Genomic DNA, 27731 nt, shown 5'->3' on the forward strand with positions numbered 1-27731 from the left:
CCCAAGAGCCATCAGACTGCACACGCATCCGAACAATGGCGCGTGGGCGTAAGCAGCACGTACGTGTACGCCGAAAGACATTATTAGCATATCCATCACGACAACGTCTGAAAAGAACAAAAAAAAAATAGCAAAAGTATAACGAGCTCAAAGTGTAACGTGATAGGTAAAATGGGAAGTGACGAATAACAAAAGTAAGAAAAAAAAAAAAAAAAAAAAAAAAAAAAAAAAAAAAAAAAAAGGATCAGCGAAGCGGGGAAAGGCCCACGGCGCTCTGTATACGTGTTAAATGCTGTTTTTGTGTCACACGCGGCAGCGGTGTATATATAGTCTTTTTTTTTTTTTTTATATTATGGTGCTCTACGTCCGGCTCCTTTTTAATAAGGGCAATACTATGGGCACTTAGCACTTGGGAAAGGGACAAGGAAAGGGATGGGAGGCCTCCCCATCACTGGGAGGGGGGTAGGGGGAATTAGGCAAATTTGCTGCGAGAAGGTCGCCTAAACCCTCCTCGAGGAGCATTGCGTGGTGAAAAAGCACATGTGAAAGACACAGAGGTACTTTGCCCATAAAAGTCGCACTGGCCGGGAATTGAACCACGGTCTCCCGCGTGCCAATCCACGACCTAGCCGACCGAGCCACCGCGCGCTCTTGTGTATATATAGTCAATGAGCGAAAATCGCGATATCCATCGGTGTACTCACATGTGCATATATATATATATATATACACACATCGCTTTTAACTTAAACGTTATAGCCATGGGATTATATAGTGACTTGCTTTTGACGATTTCAGAGTCAGTTCGCCTCGCGGTCCAGCCAAGCGCGGATCGTTTAACCGTCGCGTATACTCTTTTATACGTACTCTCCGCTCTTCGATCGTTACATCTGTGTATACACTTACCTTGCCGATTTTTCATTCAAATCAGTCGTCGGCTTCAAGTGAGCTTCCAAGCCTTTTTTTTCCTGGGTACATACTTGATCAATCTTGTTTGCCTCGCGGAAAACGATAATTCGCTTTTTCCATTGCGAGCCTTCAAAATATAAATTATTGATCTCTCAATTTTCAAAACCGATATTTTAAACCGATTTTATAAACCGATAAACGATACAACTTTATTTTCTCCGCTTTTTGAAAAGGTCTACAGCTAGCAAAATGAAGCCAATGCAGACTACAGTTCTGCTGGTCGCGCTGTGTGCCACTTCGGCGGTGGCGATGCTGCCCAACGTATTTTACGGCTCGATGGTACTCAGTGGAGGTAAGTGCCCTTGTTGTTGTTTTTATTTTCCCCAACACTATACATTCAACTAATAAGGAAATTAATTTTTTTTCACGAAAATTCAGCTATTGAAACTCGTGCGATTGAAATCTTCGCTCAAACGATAATTGATATAGATCGGTTAAATAATTACTTATTTTTCGCGGTTATTATTTTTGATGTTCTGTTGATGCGCAAAAGACCCAACCAATCGGGTGCTCGAGGTAATTGTCCATCATTTTAATTATTACGCAATAATAGGTGTGCACTGTATATATAAGCAAGTGGAGCGAAGAATTTTTATGATACCCCTTATTCAATCGCGTACTTGGCAGAGTAAGTCTCACAGTTATAGGAAACGATTATTCGCCGCGTATGCGAACGAAGACTGGAGGTTTTTCTTACACGTAGCAATTCAGAAACACTAGTGGGAGAAGCTTTAAATCGATTTTATCATTATACCTTGTGTTTTTCCGGCAACTCTGAATTTTATTTTATTTTATTTTTTACATCTGTTCATTGGAACAGTCGTTAAAAAATTTTCTTTGATGTATACTATAGCATTAACTAATAAAATAAAAACAATCTTACGAGTAAAGTGTATCCCTACACGCGTAGAAGAGCGAAGATTATATTTAAAGATCGAAAATAAAAAAAAAAACCCGCAAGCCGATTCGTTTTTGAGATATTTCAAGGACAAAGTAATATTATTTGTATAAATATATGGGCCTCTGACGTATCATCATTCTATGGCGAAGGTCAACTGGTTTCAAACTATACTTGTGTATACCCATACAAGGTTCATTTTTTGCACGTGGAGGTATACATTTAATACAGGTTTTTACTCGATGACTTAAATTTTTTTATGAAGTGCACCTTTGTTATACCTCCGATTTATTTATCAACCTTGAATCGATGAGAAACAATTTTACAAGACTTGGGACACACTAAGTATTTCGTTGCGCTAATCCCGGAAAAAGGGGAATTTTTTTTCGAGGATCATAGAAATGGTTTGAAATCTCTTGGCCGGTTATAAGGAAAAAATATTTTTCTCTTAAAATAAATTTAAAAAATTGTTGCTATTTTAAAATTAGAAAATGCGGTAATTACGCAGAAGTGGTGCTCCACCCCAATTTGGATCTTTAAATTTTTTTATGGTTTCGAGCCATTTTCTATTGATCATAAGGTGGGGAAAGACGTTTTTTACCATTTTTTACCATTTTTACGAAAGTGAAATTTTTTTCTGTAATTGAAGCGAAATATGTCGTGGGTTGGGAACAAAAATTGCAAAGAAAAAAAAATGAACATACATGTTTTTCAACAAACACACAGCAACCAGTTGTGATAGCCACACTTGCGGCCATAACGCCAGGTGTACGATGAGCGAGGGCCGGCCGGTTTGTTCGTGCTTGAATCTGTACGATGGCGATCCTCTTACGAGGTGCGAGCGTGTCGAATGCATCAGTAAGTATTTATTATTATTATAATCATCATCATCATCATCAGCCACAATGTCAGTTTTTACGTTTCGTATACTTGCAACATACTTAATTGGCAATGCCTAATCTATCATCGAGCACTTACGTCACCATAAAAAGGTGTGCGCGTGTATATATATTTACGGAAATATAGTACATACAAGTGGAGTATCAAGCTCACTTGTATATACCATAATTGCATGGCAAACGATTATATTATCACGCGCGGTGAACGCGCAAGGTCACGTAGCCCCTTTTTTGGTTTCTCATCGAGCCTTATTTCGTAATCTTTTCATCACACATTTCTGGATCGCGTTATTGACTAGTTCTCACAATATATTTTATTTTTTTTATCTTCTTCTATTACAATTCGAACAACTACTATACCGATTAACTCGTTTCTTTTCTGAAAATAAAATAAATGCGAGTTAAAAAGAAAAATAGTGCAATTTAATAAAAGGTGTGCATGGTCACTTTGATCAACAATCATTAACCGAGCGCGTATATGTTTTTTAAATTACCAATACTAAAATATAATTTTAAAATTTTTAACGGGAATCAATGGGGATGAAAAATCCTGCAAATAAAAGAAATAATATATCTGTTTTGTCCCCGAAATTGCAGTAAACGAGGATTGCATTGGAAGCCGCACCTGCAGCGGGAACCGATGCATCGATCCGTGTACCTACGCCTGCGGCACAAACGCGCTCTGCCAGACGGTCAACCACATACCGGTGTGCAACTGTCCTCCAGGTCACACGGGCAATCCTCTGCACAATTGCGTCTACGACCCTGGCAAGTACATTTTTTCTTTTTTTTTCTTTTTTTCTCAATGTTATGAACAACTACATACATTTACTCCCTGGCGTAAAAGTAAATTTCATGATGATATCCCAAACAGAGGCACCGTGCAAGAGCCCAAATCCTTGTGGGGCCAACACCAAGTGCGAAGTCAAGAACGGCGTGGCGGTGTGCTCTTGTTTGTCGGGATACCGAGGGCGTCCTCTCGAGGGCTGCCGTCACGAGTGCGAGTCCGACTTTGACTGTCCCCAGCACCAGCACTGCTCGAAGGACTTTCGCTGCGAGAGCCCGTGCGCCTCCGTATGCGCCGAGAGCGCCGAGTGCAACGTCATCAACCACCGAGCCAACTGCGCCTGTCCCAAGGTCATCATCATCATACACATCTTTTAAACCACATATACATTACATACGTAAAATACATAACCATTAAATTTTTTTTTCTCATTCTTGCAGAATTGGCTGGGTAACCCGCTCATATCCTGCCAGCCCGAGTGCACCCAGCACTCCGACTGTCCTGCCGGCAAGCCTGCCTGCCTCTATCAGAAATGCGTTGATCCTTGCGAGGGCACCTGCGGCACCAACGCCAATTGCGAGCTCCGCGACGTAACGCCCGTCTGCAGTTGTCCCAAGGACAAAACTGGTGACCCCTTCGTTTTCTGTCGGCCCTTCACCGATGGTATAATATATACATACATACGTGTATTAAATTAATATTAGCGCGTACATTATGCAAAATGCCCCCGATAACAACAATAACTCTTTGGGGCTACAATGTTCATTGACTTGCAGAGGACCTGTGCAGCAGGAATCCGTGCGGTGCCAACGCCGAGTGCCGACCGGGCCATGACAACACGGGTAAGAAGCGCCCGGTGTGCAGGTGTCCCCACGGCTATGTTGGAAACGCGCTAATCAGGTACACGCGTGTATATATATTGCATTGTATGCAATTTGATCTGATTTAAGTGATGTATGACATATTATGTTATCAGTTGTAAGAGGGGCGAGTGCTTGTCCAACAACGAGTGCCCGGACAATCAGGCGTGCATCAACTTTGCCTGTCAGAACCCGTGCACGGGCCGTGAGTGCGGTTTAAATGCCAATTGTACACCTAGAAGACACATTGCAGTGTGCCAGTAAGTATTATTAATCATACTAAAAGAAATACACGCCAAGTATCAAGGAGGTATAAAAAAAATACATTAAGAGTGATAAAATTTATGTAAATTATTCAATACGTGGGTATCGATGAATCGATAAAACAAAAAATTATCACTTATTTTTCAGGTGCGCCGAGAGTTACCGAGGGGACGCACTCTTCTCCTGCAATCCCATCGAGGGTGGCCGTGCAGCCAACTACTACGGTCGCTACGCGCGCTACTGATTCTTATTTTTATTCCGAGCAACTGTTTTTTTTTTTTTTTTTTTTTTTTTTTTTTTTTTTTTTTTTTTAATTTTTAATTTTGATATTAGGGTAGTTCCCACTATCTACTTATGTTGTACATAAATAACGTGTTCGATTCCTCCCTGTTTTCCACCTGTTGCAGTATTTTTAAGTTATTTCTCTCAGCTTATGGAGGTAATTGACCTTTTTTTTGTATACAACCGCTTTTATAACTATTCTCATTGTTTGATATATACATATACACACGTATGTATTGAGCGTTTAACATTTGTGCCATTCTAGTCGAAATGTCGAATCGACGATTAAACGTTATTTATTTTGCACGCCAACTGATATGTATAACGAATTTGCCTAATTTATCACATAAATTGTAGATGAAAAATAAAACGATAAGTACGAGAAATTTTAATACAATAGCTATTGTTTTATTTTCTTGTGACTGTCTATTTATATTACATGGGATGACTATTTCGGATTTCATAGACTTCATGTTCAAAAAAACAACGAAAGAGACAAAAGAATCTGTAGCATATGCCTTTTTTGATAAAATTGTATGGTAAATTTCTACATGAACTAATTGATAAGATCTGAAATGCTGACGTTATTTTTATTTTCTTATACCGAATTTGAAAAGTAGCGTTCAAGGAATGCTTAATTCCAATAATACTAAATATCGTATTTTGTAGCCTGAAAAAAGTAGAGTACTGGTATTATCAGTGGCTTTGAATGTTGAGTGTCAAAAAAATTTATTTAACATGTGACGACAATTGATTGATATGTATTAAATTCCATGATCTTAACATGTTTTGTTTGCTTGATATGATCTATGAGGTATGTATGAAAGGGAATTTAGGACTTGCTTAAAAATTACTAGACTCAAACCTTTATAAAACTATGATGATGTATTAATCAATTATTTACAAAAGTATATTACAATCTGCTTTCTCGTTTGGAAAAAAATAAAAAAAAAAAACTAAAAACGACAAAATATCAACAGATTAAATGAAAAACATTTAATTGACACATCATTGTTCTTTGTTTTTCGCTTTTTTAGGCATTATAAAACAGCTTCGCGGTTGAATTTTGGCCCAAGGTTTTTTTACATTGCCAGTATCAACTACCTCTAAGATACTCGTTGTTTCAACCCCATCGATGTGAATGGGCGTTAGAAATCTGTAAAATTCATATGAATTTTACACATCGAACATTCTTTTTTTTTTTTTTTTTGAAGGAACTTACTTCTGTAATCCAGTCGGATGTGCAAATTTGAAAGTGGTCGTTTGACAAACATCTGAAAATAAAAGTTTCATTTTCTCAAAATTCGATTCTTATTCACTTTAAATGTTGCGGTAAATATATCTTTTTTGATCACAAACCTTCAGAGATAACCGGAACATCTTCAACTGTTTTAGGTAACGAAAATCTATAGTCTTTACTATCAGTATACTCGAGTTTATCACGTACTTTCTTAGCTTCATTACCAGTAACAGAAGAATCATATTTTCTCTTTCTTGTTTGTTTCATGGATATTGGCTCTTCGGGGATGACTTCCTTGATGATCGTTTTAGTGAGTAAACTGCGTATTACACGCCTACCTTCAGGCACACTCACGATTGAATCGACGCTAGTCGCTCTGCGACCTCGACCTGTCGTATTCCTTTTTTCCGCTTTACTCTTTGACTTTACAGTTCTTGTGTCAATTAAAATTTTTTCGATGTCTCCCGGTTCTGACTGGACAGAGCACTTACGCCTGCGAATTGTGGGCTCTGAACTGGAAGGTCTCGTAGTCTGGATTGCTCGTATAATTTCTGCCCTGGCTGGTGGGTTACTCAAATTGATGATATTGTTACTGGTTTCCTTTGCCAGTGACGAGGCTCGCGTCTTCCTCAAACATCGTTTATTATCTTCTTTCGCTATGGGTGTAGCCTGATCATTTTCCTGGACTACCGCACCTGCTCTTTTTTTTCTAGTGGTGGTTGATTGTTGTTCATTTTTCGATACGGTCCTGGCTCTGGTTGGTCTTATTTTTGACAATCCTTTTTTATCATTGTCTACGGACTCAGCTATTCTACTTCGAGTGTGAGACATTGGCAGATCATCGTTGGCAGGTACCAATTCAGTAGATGTGATTTGTTCGTCATCCTTGGATATCCATCCGGCCTTTGAGCGTTTGTCAGCAACTATCGAAGTATTTTTTTTTAATTTAGATGCTCTCGACGACCGCACTGTAGATACTTGTTGTTCTTCAGCCATTTCGTCAGTTTTCAAATCAACATTTTCTTTAGCAACAGATGCAGCTCTAGTTTTCCTAGTGGGTTTCACTGTAGGGGCTACATCCTTGGTAGAAGATCCAGCTCTCCTCGTGCGTATTGTTGTAGTTGATTTTGATGACTCTGATAATTTAATTACTTTTTTGGGTCGTCCTCGAGTTCGTTTTGTAAGAGTGGATTTGCTAAAATACTCTTCCTCACAATCATCCGTCGGCTCTATAAGTGGGTTGTTTGGTAAAGTCAACATGTTGCTATCTTCCTCAGGTTCTTCAACATCAGACGATGATGAGACTTTTTCGATGAATACGTTTGGAACATCAGATGTTTTTTTTACATGTTCCGATATTTTTTCCATTTCCTCTGGCAATGACGTACTTTGGTTTATTCGGTCTGTAAATATTGAAGGCATTATAAAATAGGTTTGAGGTTGCCGTGAAGTTGTTCCCACGGGGTTTTCTACATTACCAGTATGATCTAGTTCCAAGACACTCATTATCTCATCCCCATCGAAGCGAATTGGCGTAAGAAATCTGAAAAATTCATACAAATTTAATACATTGAAATTTTTTTTTTTACTTGAAGGAACTTACTTCTGTAATCCAGTTGGATGTGCAAATTTGAAAGTGGTCGTTTGACAAACATCTGAAAATAAAATTTGCGTTCATTCTCTCAAAATTCGATTTTCAGTTACTTAAGCTAGTTGTTTCCTAAATCAAAAGTATTTAAAAAGGTACGAAATTTTCAGCAAAACTAATCTAAGCGTCGAGAAATATGTATAAAAAATTTGAGACCGATTAACCACGTCGTTATTACAATATCCTCGTCAAAAAATCACTCTTTTAATATTAGAGCAATGGTACAAACACTACATAGTCTCATTATTTAAAAAATTGTAACTTACCGCCTATTTATAAATTATTGAAAACTACTGAAAACTATCTTAGGCAGTAAAGAAACACATACATTTTTTTGAGAATTTTTTACCACATAGTTTTAAAGTAATAGTAATCAAAATAGTGCTCTTCGTTTGATTTTGGAAGATACACTGTAAAAAAAGTCTTGTGTATATGTACCACATTGTTCATAAAATTACAGTCGAAATAGTCAAAATACCAACTAAAGAGTAGTAGATACCAACCAATGCAATTGTACTACGTTGTACGTAGGTCTTTTTATTTCCAACGCCCGTCATAGTAACTTTACTAAGTTTATCATAATAAATTTACTACTTGTATTGTTCAGTTTTATAAATCTCGTAGTAACATTACCATGTTGATTGTAAAGTTTATGTAGGATTTTATATTTACGAAACGATTATTTACAACTTCAATACAGAAAATAAACATGCATAAATTATTTCTTTATATTAGTCTAAAACTTCATTAATAGAAATAACAGTCATGTTCACACTATTTGTTGTTTGAGTATTAAGTATCTTGCAAAAGTAAAATACTCCATCATGGCAGGCATTATAATTACTGTAGTAAATTTACTATTCTTATTGTTAATATATCAAGTCCAGAGTAGGTCTTTTTATTTTCAATGTCCGTCGCAGTATTTATAATATTGATAGTTTTTACAGTATAACCAAGAGTATCACGTAAGGAGCAACACCACATTGTCACATGAGCACAAGTTACAAAAAGGTAGATGCATATGTTTATGTACCTACGTACGGAGAGGTATTCACATTTCTCTCTGATATTTTAAATTCGTCATGTTAACCCATAAGGGCCGCATTTAGCATATTTCAGTAGAACTAAAACCTGACACTATTTTGAAGTTTAGAATTAAGTGGTGCCAGGGAAATCGTAATCACAATCGTGCCAAGCAGACGACATGCAGAAAATAAACAATCAGTAAATTTACACCGAAGAAGCAATATTTTTATTGCAGTGTACCGAATACCGAATTGCTCGTATACATGTTTCACATTATGTTTAGCTTTTTTTCCCCCATTTTGGTGCTATGTCAGTGGAAATTGCATTATCAATCGATAACTTCTCGTGCCTATGTTGGTAAAGATGTCATAAGAAATTTTTCTTATTGTTTGCTTTCATTTTAATAACCTCTAAATGTACTTTGTTGAATATACAAGTTCACCTATTACATATACTTACACTTGCTCAGCCTTACAACTACAATCCAATCCATACATGTACAATCCAATCGTTTATCATTTTTCCTCTGAGTTATGGCGATATCAAGTTCATAGGGGGTAACGAACAAGCCTCCCATATCAATAAAACCAATTAAATAAGTAATGTGTATTATTTTACCGAGCTACATTTAAACTGATACCTGTCATGTTTTAGATCTACCAAAAATGCGCTAGATGCGCCATTTGTGGGTTAACATAACGAAAACAAATACGGGATGATAGTTGAACATAACCTTATTATTGTATATTTAAACATACGATTAACCTATACATTGGGAAACAACTACCTTAAATGTTACGGTAAATATGTCTTTTTTGATCACAAACCTTCAGAGATAACCGGAACATCTTCAACTGTTTTAGGTAACAAAAATCTATAGTCTTTACTATCAGTATACTCGAGTTTATCACGTACTTTCTTAGCTTCATTACCAGTAACAGAAGAATCATATTTTCTCTTTCTTGTTTGTTTCATGGATATTGGCTCTTCGGGGATGACTTCCTTGATGATCGTTTTAGTGAGTAAACTGCGTATTACACGCCTACCTTCAGGCACACTCACGATTGAATCGACGCTAGTCGCTCTGCGACCTCGACCTGTCGTATTCCTTTTTTCCGCTTTACTCTTTGACTTTACAGTTCTTGTGTCAATTAAAATTTTTTCGATGTCTCCCGGTTCTGACTGGACAGAGCACTTACGCCTGCGAATTGTGGGCTCTGAACTGGAAGGTCTCGTAGTCTGGATTGCTCGTATAATTTCTGCCCTGGCTGGTGGGTTACTCAAATTGATGATATTGTTACTGGTTTCCTTTGCCAGTGACGAGGCTCGCGTCTTCCTCAAACATCGTTTATTATCTTCTTTCGCTATGGGTGTAGCCTGATCATTTTCCTGGACTACCGCACCTGCTCTTTTTTTTCTAGTGGTGGTTGATTGTTGTTCATTTTTCGATACGGTCCTGGCTCTGGTTGGTCTTATTTTTGACAATCCTTTTTTATCATTGTCTACGGACTCAGCTATTCTACTTCGAGTGTGAGACATTGGCAGATCATCGTTGGCAGGTACCAATTCAGTAGATGTGATTTGTTCGTCATCCTTGGATATCCATCCGGCCTTTGAGCGTTTGTCAGCAACTATCGAAGTATTTTTTTTTAATTTAGATGCTCTCGACGACCGCACTGTAGATACTTGTTGTTCTTCAGCCATTTCGTCAGTTTTCAAATCAACATTTTCTTTAGCAACAGATGCAGCTCTAGTTTTCCTAGTGGGTTTCACTGTAGGGGCTACATCCTTGGTAGAAGATCCAGCTCTCCTCGTGCGTATTGTTGTAGTTGATTTTGATGACTCTGATAATTTAATTACTTTTTTGGGTCGTCCTCGAGTTCGTTTTGTAAGAGTGGATTTGCTAAAATACTCTTCCTCACAATCATCCGTCGGCTCTATAAGTGGGTTGTTTGGTAAAGTCAACATGTTGCTATCTTCCTCAGGTTCAACATCAGACGATGATGAGACTTTTTCGATGAATACGTTTGGAACATCAGATGTTTTTTTTACATGTTCCGATATTTTTTCCATTTCCTCTGGCAATGACGTACTTTGTTTTTTTCGGTCTGTAATATTTTCGGACTTTTCCTCCCAAGCCTTAGAATCAAAGCTTGTTGAGATGCTCCTAATTGGAGGTCGAGGAGACGCTTTTTTCGGTGGTTCCAAAATGGCCTGATGTGTTCTACTTACATTAGATTCGGGTAACATCTCTAGTTCCTCCGATACGAATTTATATAAGTTATTTCTTAATGGGTTTGCATATTTTTCTTCAATGCTTTGGTGCTGTCCGGATTCTTCTATCCTTGATCTCGATCGTACGTTTTCGGCTTGTATCGTTCCTTCGCCAGAAGTATTAGAATTCAAAAAACTCAGGACAAGATCATCTTTTCGTGCTACTCCAGTTTCTGGCATCATTTCTACAATAAACTGGGACTCACTTTCTTGCCCATCTTTCGACTCATCGTCGGTTATTTCGTATTCTTGGAAGCCAGCGATACCCTGGCTATTAATAAAAGTTGGTTTTGGGTGACTATAACCAATACTGTCGTTCATTTTAACTGGAACGGATGTTTTTTTTGCATGTTCCAACATTTTTTCCATTTCCTCTGGCAATGATGTACTTTGTTTTTTTCGGTCTGTAATACTTTCGGACTTTTCCTCCCAAGCCTTAGAATCAAAGCTTGTTGAGATGCTCCTAATTGGAGGTCGAGGAGACGCTTTTTTCGGTGGTTCCAAAATGGCCTGATGTGTTCTACTTACATTAGATTCGGGTGACATCTCTAGTTCCTCCGATACGAATTTATATAAGTAATTTCTTAATGGGTTTGCATATTCTTCTTCAATGCTTAGGTGCTGTCCGGATTCTTCTATCCTTGATCTCGATCGTACGTTTTCGGCTTGTATTGTTCCTTCGCCAGAAGTATTAGAATTCAAAAAACTCAGGACAAGATCATCTTTTCGTGCTACTCCAGTTTCTGGCATCATTTCTACAATAAACTGGGACTCACTTTCTTGCCCATCTTTCGACTCATCGTCGGTTATTTCGTATTCTTGAAAGCCAGCGATACCCTGGCTATTAATAAAAGTTGGTTTTGGGTGACTATAACCAATACTGTCGTTCATTTTAAGTGGAACGGATGTTTTTTTTGCATGTTCCAATATTTTTTCCATTTCCTCTGGCAATGATGTACTTTGTTTTTTTCTGTCTGTAATATTTTCGGACTTTTCCTCCCAAGCCTTAGAATCAAAGCTTGTTGAGATGCTCCTAATTGGAGGTCGAGGAGACGCTTTTTTCGGTGGTTCCAAAATGGCCTGATGAGTTCTACTTACATTAGATTCGGGTGACATCTCTAGTTCCTCCGATACGAATTTATATAAGTAATTTCTTAATGGATTTGCATATTCTACTTCAATGCTTTGGTGCTGTCCGGATTCTTCTATCCTTGATCTCGATCGTACGTTTTCGGCTTGTATCGTTCCTTCGCCAGAAGTATTAGAATTCAAAAAACTCAGGACAAGATCATTTTTTCGTGCTACTCCAGTTTCTGGCATCACTTCTACAATAAACTGGGACTCACTTTCTTGCCCATCTTTCGACTCATCGTCGGTTATTTCGTATTCTTGAAAGCCAGCGATACCCTGGCTATTAATAAAAGTTAGTTTTGTGTGACTAAAACCAATACTGTCGTTCACTTTAACTGGACTCAAATTTTCAGTTAAGCACTTTTCATTAAAAGAATGATCTGTTTGTTGTTCTTCGCTGTGGATTATCACCAGGCTATCTCTCAGCTGAGCGCGATTGTCTTTATTTTCATCTTTCTCAGTGAAGGAACTTGAAAAACTGTAAAACGATTCTTCATCGAAATTCTCTTCGCTGTCATCCAGCTCTTTTTCCAAATTTTCTAGCTGCTGATTGTCTTGGTGTGCATCCGTATTGAAGAATGTATTTGAAGAACTCAGTTTTTCATAGTCCTCCTGTAGACCACCCTCTACATTATAATCTTCTTGATATTTTTCTTCTTCTTCTTGATCCATATCTAAAAAACATTCTTCATCAAACTCATTTTCAGTAAACTTCGTGTTAACTTGTGTATCTTCTTCAGACTGTTCTACTGATTTTTCACTTTCACTTTTATCATGTTCAACATTGTGCAACGTAGATAGTACTTTTAATTGTGAAGTTTCCATGCTCGTATCAGAAGAAAGAATTGAAGATATATAAAAAGATTTGGATTTACGAGTTAGTGAAGCGGGCGACATTTTTATATCCACTTTAGAAGTTTCCTACAAAAAAAAAAAAAAAAAAAAAAAAAAAAAAAAAAAAAAAAAAAATTAGTAATTGAAAGTTATTGTCTGGATTGAGATTGCAAGTATGTTAAAGTACCTGTTCACACACGTTTGTGGTTGATTCGCTACACAAATCACTTTTGTTGGACGATTCTTCACTACATTCACGAGAGTGATTACTATTACTCATTTGTAAACTTGGTCCCGGCCGAGATTCAGCGAAGTCGACCATACTCGAGTCCGTTAAAATTGTTTTGTCTCTAAATGACTTTTTAGTCAACCTTGGAATACAGCAAGTTTCTTCTAGCCTGAAAATTTTTTATATACTCCGTAAAAATGAGTTTATTTTATATAGATGTTTATATAGTTGTTAATAACTTACTTGGATTCTTCACTAACATCTTGAATATCACCCATAGTTTCCTCTTTGTTACAATTTTCATCATTAGCAAATGAGTTCGAATCATCACTTTCGCTCAATCTGTCCACGTTAAAATGGATTCGTCGTAATGACTTAAAACCACTAGCTACCAAATGTTTTTTTGGGGTATCTGCTTCATCGTTCACATTATCCTTTAATTAATTTATAAGTTAATTTATTAAATCATTTTATATACATATGCGGCCTTATAAATCCTTTTACATATTTTTTGACCTTATACATTTAGCTCACCTCAGTAAAATCGTAACTAGGCGCACGAGACTTGCACTGAATTCTGAGGATTGATTGCGGCGTTTGAGTATCCAAGTTGTTTATTTTTTCATTCTTTTTCCGTTGCACAAGTGGTGTGCTACATATTTTAGTCATGCTAAGCCTACAGTCAGATGATCCCGATTGATCCAAATCTAAAACAAGAAATTGAACGAATACATTAAAATTATAATAAAACGAGGTTCACAAATATATATATATATATATATATATATATATATATATATATATATGTGTGTGTGTATGTGTGTGTGTAGATAAAGTATACAACCATTCAATGTTGAGTCCCTGGATTGGTTGTTAAGTTTTCGCCGCTTTTTGACTATTTCATCAACAGGCTCAATTACCATTTTTAAAGCCGTCTTTCTCATGAAGATCTTCCGTTTTGGGTATACAACATAATGTGTATCACTCTTGTTATTTATTTGAGTAACAAATTTTGGTTGAGCATTTATTGTTGCGCATGGCGCAGTTAGAAAAGGCGTATAATTTAATGGTCCAAGCCCATCTCGATCGGGCTTGCGACACGTCTCAAGTGTCTTTTCTACTGCCAAGTTGTAAACATCACCATCAATGTCCCAAGATTGAGACATTGGTTTATGGTGAAATCTACGTGACTCATTGTTGTTACTTATAATGGGATATGGTGAAAATCGTCGTCCCTTGGCCGATTTCGAGGTATTTTTTCTCCAGCTGTTTGCAAAACGTTTTGAGATTTCGGGTACATTTTTGTGAACCAAATTTAGTAAATTCCAAGCGGTTGAGTTAAAGTTTATTTCCTCATCAATTGATTGATGTGGGTTAAAGTTTTTTTTTACAGAAAAAATGTGGCTGGCTTCTACGTGGCGGTTCGTCAGCAAGTAGTGGATCAATCTAGTTTTGTCATTATAATTTTCTTTGAGATAATTGTCAAAGGCTTTCTCTTCTTCCGGGTTTAAGGGAAGTTGCAAAATTTTTCTGAGCTTTCCATGTTTTTCACATGAGCGGAAGAAACTCGTGAGTAACGGTCCGCAATCCGATGGCGGTCGTGCATGGAATGCTAACAGTAGATGACCCTGTTCCACCGCCAGATCGATCATTATGCGCCGATGATCGGACGATATCACTGGTGGTTTAATAATGAGCAGATAATTTAGAGCTGTTAAAAAAGAAATGATGAAAAAAAATTAATTGACAGTTTGCGAATGTATGTTACATATTTTTAAAATTTGAAAACGTACCTAATTTGTGTTGATTGTTTTTTAAAAGTGAATTTATAGCGAGTTCATGCTGCCAGTCTTCGATGTCATTGCTGGAAACAATTTGGCTTGTCATGATGTTGAAAAAGCCATCGTAATCCTCGTGATCGAGAAGCCAAAAAGCTCGGATGAGTTCAATAATACTAGGACTCAACTTAAAAGCTGCGGGATACTTCATAAGTTGATCGACTGCTGAATTTGAGTCTTTGAGAATCATGCACAGGTCCATGAGCAAGTAGAAGATGATGCAGTGTTTAGTGTACGTTTCAGGTAATTGACCATCTTTATCCTCCTCTTCGTCACTTTTTTCTTCGCAATAGCAGTCAGTTAAAAAACTCCTAAGCAAAGATTGCAGCGATGGAGGAGGATAAAGACCATCTTGATTAGGACACTCACTGTCTGACTCTTCTTTCCATTGCACTTTGAGTGGTGAACAATTTCTGGCAATCAATTGATCAATGAATAAAACATCATTTTCCTTATTGTCCTTCGTACAAGCGTCTCGTCTTTTTTTCTTGTAAGACTCTACAAGCTTATTTCTTGGATACTGAATTTTCGTAAGCGCTAAAATTTGCACGTCATCACTTTCGTCGATGTTTTGCATTTCCGGCAACAGACCGACATCATAAAACCACAACACAACTTGAAAATAGGCTGCTATTTTTTTAAGGGCCCTTTTATGTTTAGTTAAATCAATTTCAGTATTGGGTAATTTTGATATAACGGTCTTCAAACATTCGAGTTGCTGAACACAGTTATGTAACGTTTTCAACTCAGACTCGTCCATATTGACACCCGACTGATCAAACAACGGCTTGCACAAACTATCGGCCATCAACTTGATTTCAGATCCACGTTGGATACTCCACCTCAGAAACTTTAAGTATAGATACTCTGCACTGCCATCTGACCACTCTATGGCACAGCGCAGTAAGAAATTGGCACACCGTTGATCTAGGCATAACGACAGCAGCATTTCTCGAGCTACTTTTTGTTCTACTTTTACACTATAATCTGGGATGACATAATCAAAAGGTATAAGGCCTGCAAGGAGACACCTGCGGTAGATTTCATTAGGCATGATTAGTACAATGGGTCCAGCTGTGGTGATCTCTCGTAGTAGCTCTGACTGCACCCCTCGGGTGAGCCAGAACACTAAATTTTTCTCCGATAAATCGATCCACTCCAACCTCAAAGAACTAGGGCAAAAAATTTCCTCTGGGGAGTGTGGAAATTTTTTTGCAAACTCTTGCAACGTCTTAGGCTTGTAAGAACAACATAATATTTCGTCTCGTGAATGTTCCTCTTGTCGTGTGTTGTAACAAGCCAAAATGTTGTTGGGGTTTCGGCATCCAGCAACTGTAGATGGCATTTGTTCTTCGTACCATCGATTCAAATCAAAAAGTAGAGATCTCTTTCGAGTCCCGATGAGTAATAGAGACTCCTCGCCTCGGCGGGACCGTAAATCCGACGCGTCGCGATTGACTCGTTCAATTATAACGAGACTGTGGACTTTTTCATTATTTTCTAATTCGATCTCGAATCTAAGACTTGGGTCTGGCTTCAAATTAAAATATAAAGTGGGGTTTTCACCAAATTCATCGTGTATCTTGTTTTTAAAAATTAACATGTACATGCGTAGCACTGTTACTGAATCTGGTGTACTACCCTAAAAACATGTATTTTAAAATTGATTTGTGAATATCGAGTTACATAATTGAAGGAGAAAAAAAAGATGTTTACCTGATAAGCGGCCCATAAAAAACAAAAGGGCTTGGGGTCGTCGGTGGGTTCAAGAAGTACTGCATGAGTGATAAATGCGTACTTATCCAAAATTGGACTCACCCATGTGAGAAATCCATTAAACTCCCAGATCATAATACGACCTAAGCAACCACTGATCAAACAGCCAATTTTGGAAGAGCACTGCAAGACAGTGCATAGTTTTTCGTTGAACAGTGCAGTAGCCTCAAATTCTTTTCTATTGAACTTCATATAATGTTCAGTTTCTAAAATCACAACATTTCATTTTGTCAATCACCAATACAGTTATATGCGAGAAAAATAGTTACAAATTTACCTTCACTTATCAAATTGTATGCTGAAAAGAATAATTCTACTTCATTACTTGTTGAAGGTTCTAGCTCATTACTTTCTGAAGGTTCTACTTCATTACTTTTTGGAGGTTGTACTGCAGGTGAAGAATTAACAAATTCTAAACAGGCTACAATAGGCTTATCACTGTAAGATGACTTAGACCATAAATCTCTATTAAGATCAACTATCAAGTGCTGGAAGTTTCTGAGTGATACAAAGATTAATCCACTATTTTCTGGTAAAACTAAGTCTCGATTTTCTTCATTAAAATTTTCCCAGTCGGCCCCACCGTACATCACACACGCCTGTTCAACACCAGCTGGTACCTTTAAAAATAATTAGTATCTCATTAAAGCTAAAACCATCTACTATGAGATAAAACTAGTACATGGCACTAAAAACAAATAATACTCACTAGAATAGTACATAAAATTTTGGAAATGCAACAATCAAAAACACACAATTGCCCAACGGAATCTTGAATTCTAATAGCATTGCTATCAAGCCCAACAAGCAGTAAGGGCAAACATCCTGGACGAGCAGGAAAGGCTGACACAGTGGTTATCTTATATGTGAAGGTCCATGATGTTACGTACTCACCAGACGTGACATTCACTACAAATAAACTTTTGTCGCAGCTTATCCAGGCATAGCTGCAGTCGCTGTTTAAAAAGCCACCTGATCTTTGTTCGGAGCGTGGCTCATTCCAGGAGTTGTTTTGTACAGTCTCATCCGGAACTTGAAAATCCGACGACTCCCATAAAGGTAGCTTAAGGCTTATAGTTTTGCGAATCTACGAGAAAGGTTGAATGATATTAAGGACCTACTCGGGCTCAGGTTTACTATCTGGCCGTACGATTTTTAACTTTATAAAGGTTTCAAGTAAAAGAGAGAAGTTGTGTTGTATCAGCATTCCCTATAAGGCTTGAAGTGAGGAAATATTTACATAATTGCAAAATAAATAAATTAGTTAATCTATTTTCGTATACACATATTTTGTGTATTTGTAACTCCACCTATAAACACACTTATAATACATTTGGAATTCCACTTAGAATTGCTTATGGGGTTTTGGTTTGATGCGTATGGTAACAACAAAACAATAAAGAAAGTTTAAAAGAAGTCGAGGACCTTTACAGAGAAATCCATAAAAATTAATATTTAGTTAGAAAGAAAACTTCAGAAAAAAAGAAATTTTACAGTACATATAAAATATGCGAAAAATTAAATAAAGGCACTCGATTTCACTCTCGAATCAAATTGTTGGTTTAAATCAAAAGAAATTTCAGCTGACGATGATAAAGAGGAAAAGAATAAAATTAATTTAATAAACAACTCTCAGTTAGAAGTCGAATTAAATGATGCGCAGCTCAAAAAAACTTGTAGTTCCACCATTGATTAACATCAAATTACTTATAAACAATTCAGTAGAAGTAATCGGGATTTATGATTCAGGATCAAATGTATCCTTAATAAATTATAAATTGATAAAATTAAAAAACGAAAATGATAAACTTAAAACAGAAAAAGCTAGTTTGATGGCGATTAATGGTGCAACGAAAGCGAATGGAATGATAAATATAAGAGTAAAAATTTATTATATAGAAAAGTCAATTTGATATGTTCGTAGTAGAAAGTGAGGAAATCAAGTTTGATTTCTTAATCGGATTAAATATGATGAAAGAATTTAAATTAATCCAAAATGAAAATTTACAAATATTATGAAAGAAGGAAAAAGAAAAAAATTCTGAATGTATTTATACTAAAAAAATAAATTTTAATAAAAACATAGACACAAATAAGTTTGAAATCTTACTACATGCTCTAAACTTCCATCAAAAAACTAAAATTTATGAATTCACAAGATAAATATAAATCAATTTTTGCAAAAGATAAATATGATGTTGGCTCAGTTAAAGAACACGAAGCTCGCATAGAGTTATTACTGTAGATAAATATTGCAGTAAAAGTCCTTATATAGGTGCACGATTGAAGATAAAAAGGAAATAAAAAAACAAATCTCAATGTTATTAAAATACTAGTTAATAGGAGAATCTTAATCCTTTTGCTGCCTCAGTAACTTTAGCATTTAAACAGACGATGGAAAAAAATCTAGATTATGTATGGACTTTCGAGAACTAAATAAAATAGTTATACCTCAATCACAAGCATTCCCATTGATTCAAGATCTAATAATAAAAACAAGAGACTGCAAATGTTTCTCCACGTTAGATTCCCTCTAGAGTTTTCCCTGGCTTGCTGGGGATTAGCGGATCCGATGCACCAGGCAGGGATCGCCGGCCTAACCGACGAGGAGTGGTTCCTGAAACATGAGACTTCTCCGGGAATGCTAAATAACCTGGATCCGATGCTTCGGCAGAGTTCGCCGGCTTCACTGGTGAGGAGTGAACGTCCTGAAATATGGAGTCCTCCCCGGGGAAAGGCTACACAGTGGCGAGTAGACCCGATGCAACGTTGGTGCAAAGAGTGTCAGATTAACTGGCAAGGTGTCTCACCGAAGATACTCACACTGTGCCCATGGATTAGGTGTAACATCAGTAAAAGGGTTGGAAAATGGGTGCGGCAATACATCCCTACACATAGGTGGTGAGCGGGTAGCCCCGGCGACTTGGCCTAAGAACTATCGAGGTAAACTGGGTAAAAAAAAATAAAATAAGGTGTAAGATAAATGAAAAACAAGGAAAGCGGCCATGGACAACCATAGCACATGAATGCGTAAAGAAATGCAATTAAACAGAACATACAGTTACCGGTTTTGCACCAGTGTTACTTTTAGAAGGTAAAACTATCACGATCCTACCGAAAAAACTAAGAGAAGAAAAAACACTAACAGAATTACAAGCAAGGCATACTATTAACATACGTAATTAAAAAATCTGTTACAGTCGAAGAAGCCTGACATGATTACAATGACCTAAATAGCAGAAACAAGAGACCAAGATTCTCCGATTTCCCTGGACTAGAGGAGGGGGAGACAATATGCAAGATCTTATCAAAGCAACTGATGAACTTCACAGCAAAAGTGCTCCAACGCTTCGAATACTCCTAAAAAGATATTAACACGCCCAAAGAAAAGCAGCTCACCCACCAGGCCTCCTTTTACAACTTCTCGAAAGCTAACCCAATTAAAACAACAACATAAAGACGCCCTTATTTGCCCAAATGGACAATCAAAATTCACGTCCACAACATTTCCCACCTAAAACCTCACTCCTAATACACAGCATCACAGCTCGACTTTAGCTCACAAAAACTCCTCTACAAATGGCAAACTTCTGCGGTATCACTGCCAATGACGTCTTACTACCCATAGAGAATAACGTCGACTTTTTATCTCCAAACACAAACCTTATCCAAGTATCCATTATCGAGGGGCACTTAAAATAAATTTAAAATCATTAAAATAAAAATAAATAAATTGTTTGTAATAACATTCTTATTATTATAAATTAAAATAATGATAAAAGTATATAGAAGAGGTTAGGGGTAATGGGCACTGCATGCATACCACCTTGCATGAGCGTATGCAACAGCCCTGGTATACACACAATGCATGCAGTCTGATAGCATGACATGCACTTTCCACACCATGCTTGCAGTGTGCGCTCAGAAATTACGACAGGTGGACATCACGGTTCTTTCACGTGTGCTCCAGGCCGTGCTCCACAGTCGCGGTCGTGCTATCACAATGCTATCGGGGTGAGTATATATACTTTATAGAATAAGTATTGGGTCATGGAAAAAATTTTCACAGACAGAATTACCGCCAATATTTCCAAGTACAAAATACCGTTATCAGTCGATAAATGTATCAAGCTAACTATACTCGAGAAGTCATAAATTTTAATGCTGAACTTTTTAGATGTTTACAAAACAAAATGAAAGCTTTTTTAATTTTTTCTTTTTAGTTCCTTAGCTAGATCGTTTGGTATGAGAATTATAAAGAAAATGGAGGTATGCATTTATTTTGTAAATCATGGTATTAAAATAAGAGCAGCAAATGAGATATCATGGTATTTGCAATACTGTATCATATCATATGATGTTTGAAAAAAACTGTCATTATCTAAAGTATTTAATTTAAATAATGTTTAGTTTATTGAACATTAAAACTATATAGCATATGATATTTTACGCAAAAAGTCCCATGTACATTAGTATACACACATGTTTATCCGTTGTTATGACAAACAACTTGAAAAAAATAATTTAAAATTCTTAATGTTTAAGTTAAAAAATCTCAACTAGGGCGTGAAAGTATCGCATCTATCAATTCGTATTTATCAATTTTTTTTTAATGACCCATATACATTTGCATAGACAGACACACAGACACATATTGATTTATTTGTTTAATTATTTATAAATCTAATACTTCATAGGCTCGATGGATTAGACAAATACTTTGCTTATGAAAATGTTCATATAACTATGCAGCGAGCCCAACATAAAGTGAAACATACATCTATTTGCAATCGCTACGATTCAATTAAAGAATTCGGCAAGCAGATGCAGGAAAATCCATCGCTCTTAAAGTTTATTGATAAAAAAGGCAATAAAACTTCCCTCTCTGCAGAGTTGTTAAACTCTTTATCTCATGGATACCACGTTATTCTCTATGACAAGGATTTTCTGAATAAGTTTAATGAAGAAAATAGTATATTTGTAGACGCTACATTTAAGACGAGTCCAAATATTAATGGAGTGCACCAAATTTTAACCATTATGAGCAAGAAATATAATTCGGTAAAGAAGCTATTTTTTATCACCATATTTTATTGTGTTAATTCTTGAGGTGAATTATTACCTTTATGAAAGTTGAGCAGCTATTGCACCTAAATTAAAATTCATGGTAAAGTATTACTCAACGGATCTACTATTTGAATTTCAAAGCATGTTGCCGACCAAAGTCGAAAAAATGCATTCAAATTTTAAATTCTAGAGTTAGTCTTATAAGGCATTTTGATTATTTCACCCAAATTTTTAGCTTTTTTTGGCTAAAAGTCGAGCCATATGTTACAAAAAAAACTAGGAGCAGGTTGTTTGATTAATCTTTTTTCTAAGAAAGTCCGAAACTCGGGGCTAACCTCAGTACGTAAACAAGCGGATTCGTATCTATATAGGTATATATATTGAGCCTGCTACTCAATATTTTCAAGTGTGATAGTCTATAATGTCACACAAATGGATAGGACAAGCATGATGAGCCACCTTAAATCTATATAATTATCTATGGACGCGTTCGCAAATCGTATGTATATATTTGTATTGAAAGATACCTCGAACTTTTATGTTTTTTGCTAAAAGTAGAGTCTGTAAAAAAAAATTCAGCCAATTCTGAGATGTGTTGGTCAAAAAGTGCTCGGTTTTTAAAAGAATGACCCATTTACGTACATCAGCGTTGGTATTCTGATACCGTCTGTCATTTATAACCATGAAGCCAATTTTTACGTCTTTCTCGGCAAATATCTTTGGAAAGTGCCCCATTACAGGCTTGCTAACATAGAGAAAGAAACTTAGTAGGTTAAAAAACTTAGTTAGGACGATACATTTATAAATCGCAAAAATGTAGTATATATTTCGTTCGATTTTTGGAAAAATCACGCATTCTGACTAACGACATCATGAGCCTTGTGAAAAATAATTAGATTTATAATATCAAAAAACATTGAAAAATGCCAAGTTAAAAAAGAAATTAAAAAATAATCATACAATGCCTAATAGCATCCGTGTAACAACGATATCCTCACACATAAAAAAAAAAAAAAAAAAATTTTAATCATCAATCATAATTAAATAATTTATATACATTATTTATGTTTTGAATGTATACCATTTCTCTTGCACTCACGCATTAACAAATGTTATAATTGGTTGGAAAAAAGCTCTAAGCCATTCGAAACTTGTTGATGCTGTTTTTAACCATTCATAACTAGATCGGTAGTAGAAGTTGTAAGCAAATAAAAAATTGACAAAACTCATAACTTATCATTTTTACAGTTTTAAGTGTTAAATTGCATAGATACATTAAATTCCTAAATCTTTTTAATATTCGTAATTAATTTTTAATTATTAATAAGTTTTTAACTCTTTAATGTTTAAACTGCCAAGTAATATATTATTATAAATAAGTTTTAACCTACCAATCATGTCCAGTGTAATAAATATTGTAAAAAAAAATCGATTACGTCTTATATAATTTTAAATTTTTTAATTCCTGATCACTATTTTTCATGAATTTTACATATATGCAAGTTAAACTATTGAAATTTAGCATATTTTTATTTTAGGCTGTAATACGAAAAGCTAAGTAAAAAAAATATAGGATATATTTGAGACAAAATAATAAGGAGAACAATATTATTGGCTATGAAATTATGAAGAAAATTTTGTTAATACCACTTTTTCCAGCTGATAAAGCTGAAAAAGCATTTAAAATAATAAGAAAACTTATAAAAAAAAGTTTTAAAAATGATCAGAAGAAATTAGCCAAATGGAAAAGATTTTGGGATGTTTACTTTCAAAATGAATGGATGGTTAAAGTTACTCCTGAAGTATTTAGAATATTTAATATGGTAGATAGAACCAATAATAAATTTGAATCCTATCACAAGATTTTGAATTCGAAGTTGAGAACCAAACCAAGTACAGATATATTCATAGGTGAGTGTGTGTCTACAAGATAGTTCTATTGATATAATTATCGTTCAGATATAAATAAAACAAACAAACAAGTAAATTTCAACTAGAAAATAATTTAGTGTATACAAGTGTTTAAGGACAGTCCGGAAAAAATTTAAGTTCTTTCCTTGTCGACTGTCTGTCAATCCTTTCGTTCCTAAAAAAATTAGTAGGATAAATTATTTATTGTAAGTGCAATAAGTTATCCATAGAACGGTATGGTTAAACGAGTAAAACTATTGTAAACTAATCGGAAATATTAAAGCGATATGTGGTGATATTTGTATAATCAACTTTTATCAATGCAATTAATTGACGAAAGAAGAAGTATCATGCATTTTTTTTTTTTAAATAAATATGAGGCCTGACTTAAGTGAGATTAATCATGACTTCGAAATAAAAGACAACTATTCGTCGTTCGTTTAACATCTGATTACAAATCTTTCTCATCTAATTTTAAATCAATCTTAACAAGTCTGAGTCAGAATTATTCTTAAGGATGCCAAACATGTGCGTCAATCTCACTTTTTTTCATGAAATAGCTAGTTATTTAATAAATAATATAAAGCTAAAAAATTAAGTCAATCTTATCGATACGGTAGGAAACTTCAATTTTCTCTGGACTGCCTTTAAGCACGTAAATTTACCTATTGATATTGGTCATCAGTGATAAAGAAAAATGTAAATAACTGTCTTTCACATATTCTTTGTTTTTATTTAGTACAAGTGTACGACGTTCTATTACTGAATTTTTTCTTAAATTATTTTTACTAGATACTAAAACTTTTTACATTTAGGTACATACGAAGTACAAACAAATAATACAATTACAAGAAATTCCAATTTATTAAATTAGGCTGATTAATCAGCTGATTTCCGAATGGAGGAAAAGCGTTTCAAAATTTTTGAAAGTTGGTTTGCAGCTTGCTGAACAGCCTGTGTCAGTTAAGTGTGTGAGAGATATAGAGCATACTTAATAGTACTAAGTTACTAATCACGCAATGTAGCTCACATGCAAAAGCAACAAAGGGATATAAATATTTTTTACAACTTATTAAAGCAAAATCTCATGCTGTAAAAAATATCGCAAAGTTGAGGAGTTAAAGATTCTAATTGAGATAATCGGATTGTAAGAAAAGATCTTGATATTAATGAAAAAAATTATTGACTTTAGGCAACCATGCTACTTAGTGATTTTATTTTTTCTTGTAACCACGTGGACTCTCCATCCAGCCACAAGTTGGCGCTGGTGTCTTTGTGCACGGAGCCTATGTAGTGTGTGTCAGTGTGTGATGCGTATCACGTATTCACGTGATGTCATCATCTAGTACTTTATACCAAATGGACCCATTATGTATTCAAAACTGCGAATACAATGGATCCAGGCTTGATAAATACAATGAATCAAGTCTGGATTCAATCATCCATTCCCTTTAACATCTTTCTATTCGATGTCAGTTTAAACACACATGTAGATATAGATATAGTGTGTGTATGCGTATCACGTATTCACGTGATGCCATCATCCAGTACCAGTGGTGGGTAGGTATCTTACCTAAGGTATGTTACCTCAGGTATCTCAGATACCTCAAGATGTTTCTGTTATTTAAAATTTTTCAATTACAGTAGTTTTCGGGCGAAAATCCGGGTATTCTAACCATTTTAGTAATTCGTAGCTCCTTAAGCTTACAACCAACTCGTAGTTTACGTCGTTAAAAAAGTAAAAGTGGAAAAATATTTAATTTTACGAAATAAACCTTTTGTGCAAAGACTATATCCTGAATAAAAATGTAAACAAAATAACTAGGTTCAGATTTAAGTGCGTATTTTAATTACTGACGTTTCTGACATTTCTGACAGGTATGTGTCATTAACCTCCGAGTTGCGTCGGAAACCTACCACTGTCCAGTGCAGCAGTGCTTTATACCAAATGGATCCAATATGTATCCAAAACTGAGAACACAATCATCCATTTCCTTTAACATCTTTCTATTCGATGTTACTATAAACACATATATAGATGTAACGGGTATATGCGTTTCACGTATTCATGTGATGTCATCATCCAGTACTTTATACCAAATGGACCCATTATGGATCCAAAATTGCGAACACAATCATCCATTTCCTTTAACATCTTTCTATTCGATGTCAGTGTAAGCACATGTATATATATAAAAACACATGGTATTAGCCACGATGTAAAAATACAAGGCGCGGCCCGCGCGGCGTTGCGCATCCATTTTGATTGATCAATGCTTCCACCATGATGTAAGAATATAAGGTGTGGCGTTCCAAAGTCTCATTTTCGTGCCGTTCTGCGCCTTTCAACACGACGCCATATTGGAGGGAGATGTGACTACTACAGCGGCGAAGAGTTTGTACAATGAAACGAAGCCGCTAAAGTTGAAACTAAAACTTATCCCATGCACGCATCTCACCGCGAATTGAGATATATATATATTTATATATTTGTGTATATATACGTAAACTGATGATCGTTTACCTGTTTATTCAGTTTTTTCTGTGCAAATATTGCCAAATTGGGCGTTTGGTCACTAAAATAACTTAAATGAAAATATTGAAGTAAAAAATATACATTGTTTCACGAGTTTCTTGATGTTAATACGCTTTATATTTTAAAAGCTATTGAAATTCGCAGACAGACATGGCGGTGCGATGGAAGCGTTCCTGATTGGTCAATCAAAATGGATGTGCAACGCCACACATTATATTTCTTACATCATGGCTTCCACCGCGCCGCCATGTCTGTCTGCGGATTTCAAAAGTTTTTAAAATATAAAACATATATTAGCATCAAGAAACTCGTGAAACAATGTATATTTTTTGCTTCAATACTTTCATTCCAGTTATTATAGTGACCAAACACCCAATTCGGCAATATGTGCACATAAAAAACTGAACAAACAGGTAAACGATGATCAGTTTACGTATATATGCACAAATATATAAATATATATATCTCAATTCGAGGTGAGATGCGTGCATGGGATAAGTTTTAGTTTCAACTTAAGCGGCTTCGTTTCATTGTACAAGCTCTTCGCCGCAGTAGTATATAGCCACGTCTCCCTCAAATATGGCGTCGCAATGGAAGGCGCAAAACGGCACGAAAATGAGACGTCGGAACGCCGCACCGCGTATTTTTACATCATGGTATTAGCTAGTAGCTACAGCTACATAAAGTTGCGTTCGAAAATTAATCTATTTTGCAATATGTAAATATTTCTTTACCTCAAAACTGATAGAAAATGCTTCTTTCTTTTACTTCTCAAGTTAAAAATCATGCGGCCGGTTTTTTCCGGAATATGCTCGAACATTTGAATGGAAGTCGACTTACCTCGCAGCTGGTTTCTGTAAGTTGATTCATTTCTATACCACAAAAAAACCTTATAACTTGTCAATGTCAATATTTTTAAACAAGTTTCGAGGGTACAAACGTTGCTTCCCGCGAAAATGAAATAGGGCTAATTTGAAATAAGCGACGGAAATACAGTTACACAAACGTGTTTTGAAAATGTTATTGAAAAATTTTACGAGTGTTAATAAAAAAAAGGCAAATTTACTAGTTGATAAAAAAACAGTTCTAAACTTTGATCACGACTCAACAATTACGATTTACTGCCACGTAGAATCACACTGCTAACGAACGTTATACTTAAGCTGATGAAAACTGAATGCTATAACTTTCTTCACAACTTCACGCGATATACTATTATATTATGTGTGCTTGTGCTTACTCTGACAATGTGTGATAATGAC

General features: G+C 35.8%; 2 protein-coding genes across 2 annotated transcripts; one reads left to right on the top strand and one right to left on the bottom strand.

Annotated features, from left to right (window-relative positions):
• The first annotated feature begins 821 nt into the window (after positions 1-821).
• LOC149375608 (uncharacterized) lies at positions 822-4937 on the top strand. Its single transcript, XM_089598422.1, has 9 exons — positions 822-972; positions 1143-1261; positions 2594-2725; positions 3364-3534; positions 3641-3903; positions 3994-4216; positions 4330-4453; positions 4530-4673; positions 4825-4937. Exons 2-9 carry the CDS (start codon positions 1159-1161, stop codon positions 4919-4921), a joined length of 1257 nt encoding a protein of 418 aa, XP_089454548.1. The 5' UTR covers positions 822-972; positions 1143-1158; the 3' UTR covers positions 4922-4937.
• A 1030-nt stretch (positions 4938-5967) lies between these two features.
• LOC111643466 (uncharacterized) lies at positions 5968-27731 on the bottom strand. Its single transcript, XM_089598824.1, has 16 exons — positions 27710-27731; positions 27310-27341; positions 17665-18042; positions 17233-17575; positions 16896-17161; positions 15135-16821; positions 14186-15052; positions 13876-14048; positions 13585-13775; positions 13300-13510; positions 9701-13199; positions 7803-7854; positions 7678-7742; positions 6319-7602; positions 6182-6233; positions 5968-6115 (listed from the first exon to the last, which is right to left on the bottom strand). Exons 2-16 carry the CDS (start codon positions 27337-27339, stop codon positions 5968-5970), a joined length of 9246 nt encoding a protein of 3081 aa, XP_089454950.1. The 5' UTR covers positions 27340-27341; positions 27710-27731.

Source organism: Copidosoma floridanum, unplaced genomic scaffold (assembly GCF_036245765.1).
Source record: "Copidosoma floridanum isolate Cflo_tuat_1 unplaced genomic scaffold, Cflo_Japanese_pri ptg000006l, whole genome shotgun sequence".
NCBI classification, from domain to species: Eukaryota; Metazoa; Arthropoda; class Insecta; order Hymenoptera; family Encyrtidae; genus Copidosoma; species Copidosoma floridanum.

Coding starts and splice junctions, on each gene's coding strand:
- LOC149375608 (XM_089598422.1), top strand. CDS start 1,159: ATGAAGCCAATGCAGACTACAGTTCTGCTGGTCGCGCTGTGTGCCACT. Junction 3,904..3,993: donor CCAACTGCGCCTGTCCCAAG/GTCATCATCATC, acceptor TCATTCTTGCAG/AATTGGCTGGGTAACCCGCT. Junction 4,674..4,824: donor AGACACATTGCAGTGTGCCA/GTAAGTATTATT, acceptor CTTATTTTTCAG/GTGCGCCGAGAGTTACCGAG.
- LOC111643466 (XM_089598824.1), bottom strand. CDS start 27,339: ATGAATCAACTTACAGAAACCAGCTGCGAG. Junction 14,049..14,185: donor CAGGGACTCAACATTGAATG/GTTGTATACTTT, acceptor TTCTTGTTTTAG/ATTTGGATCAATCGGGATCA. Junction 13,511..13,584: donor GATGTTAGTGAAGAATCCAA/GTAAGTTATTAA, acceptor AAAAATTTTCAG/GCTAGAAGAAACTTGCTGTA.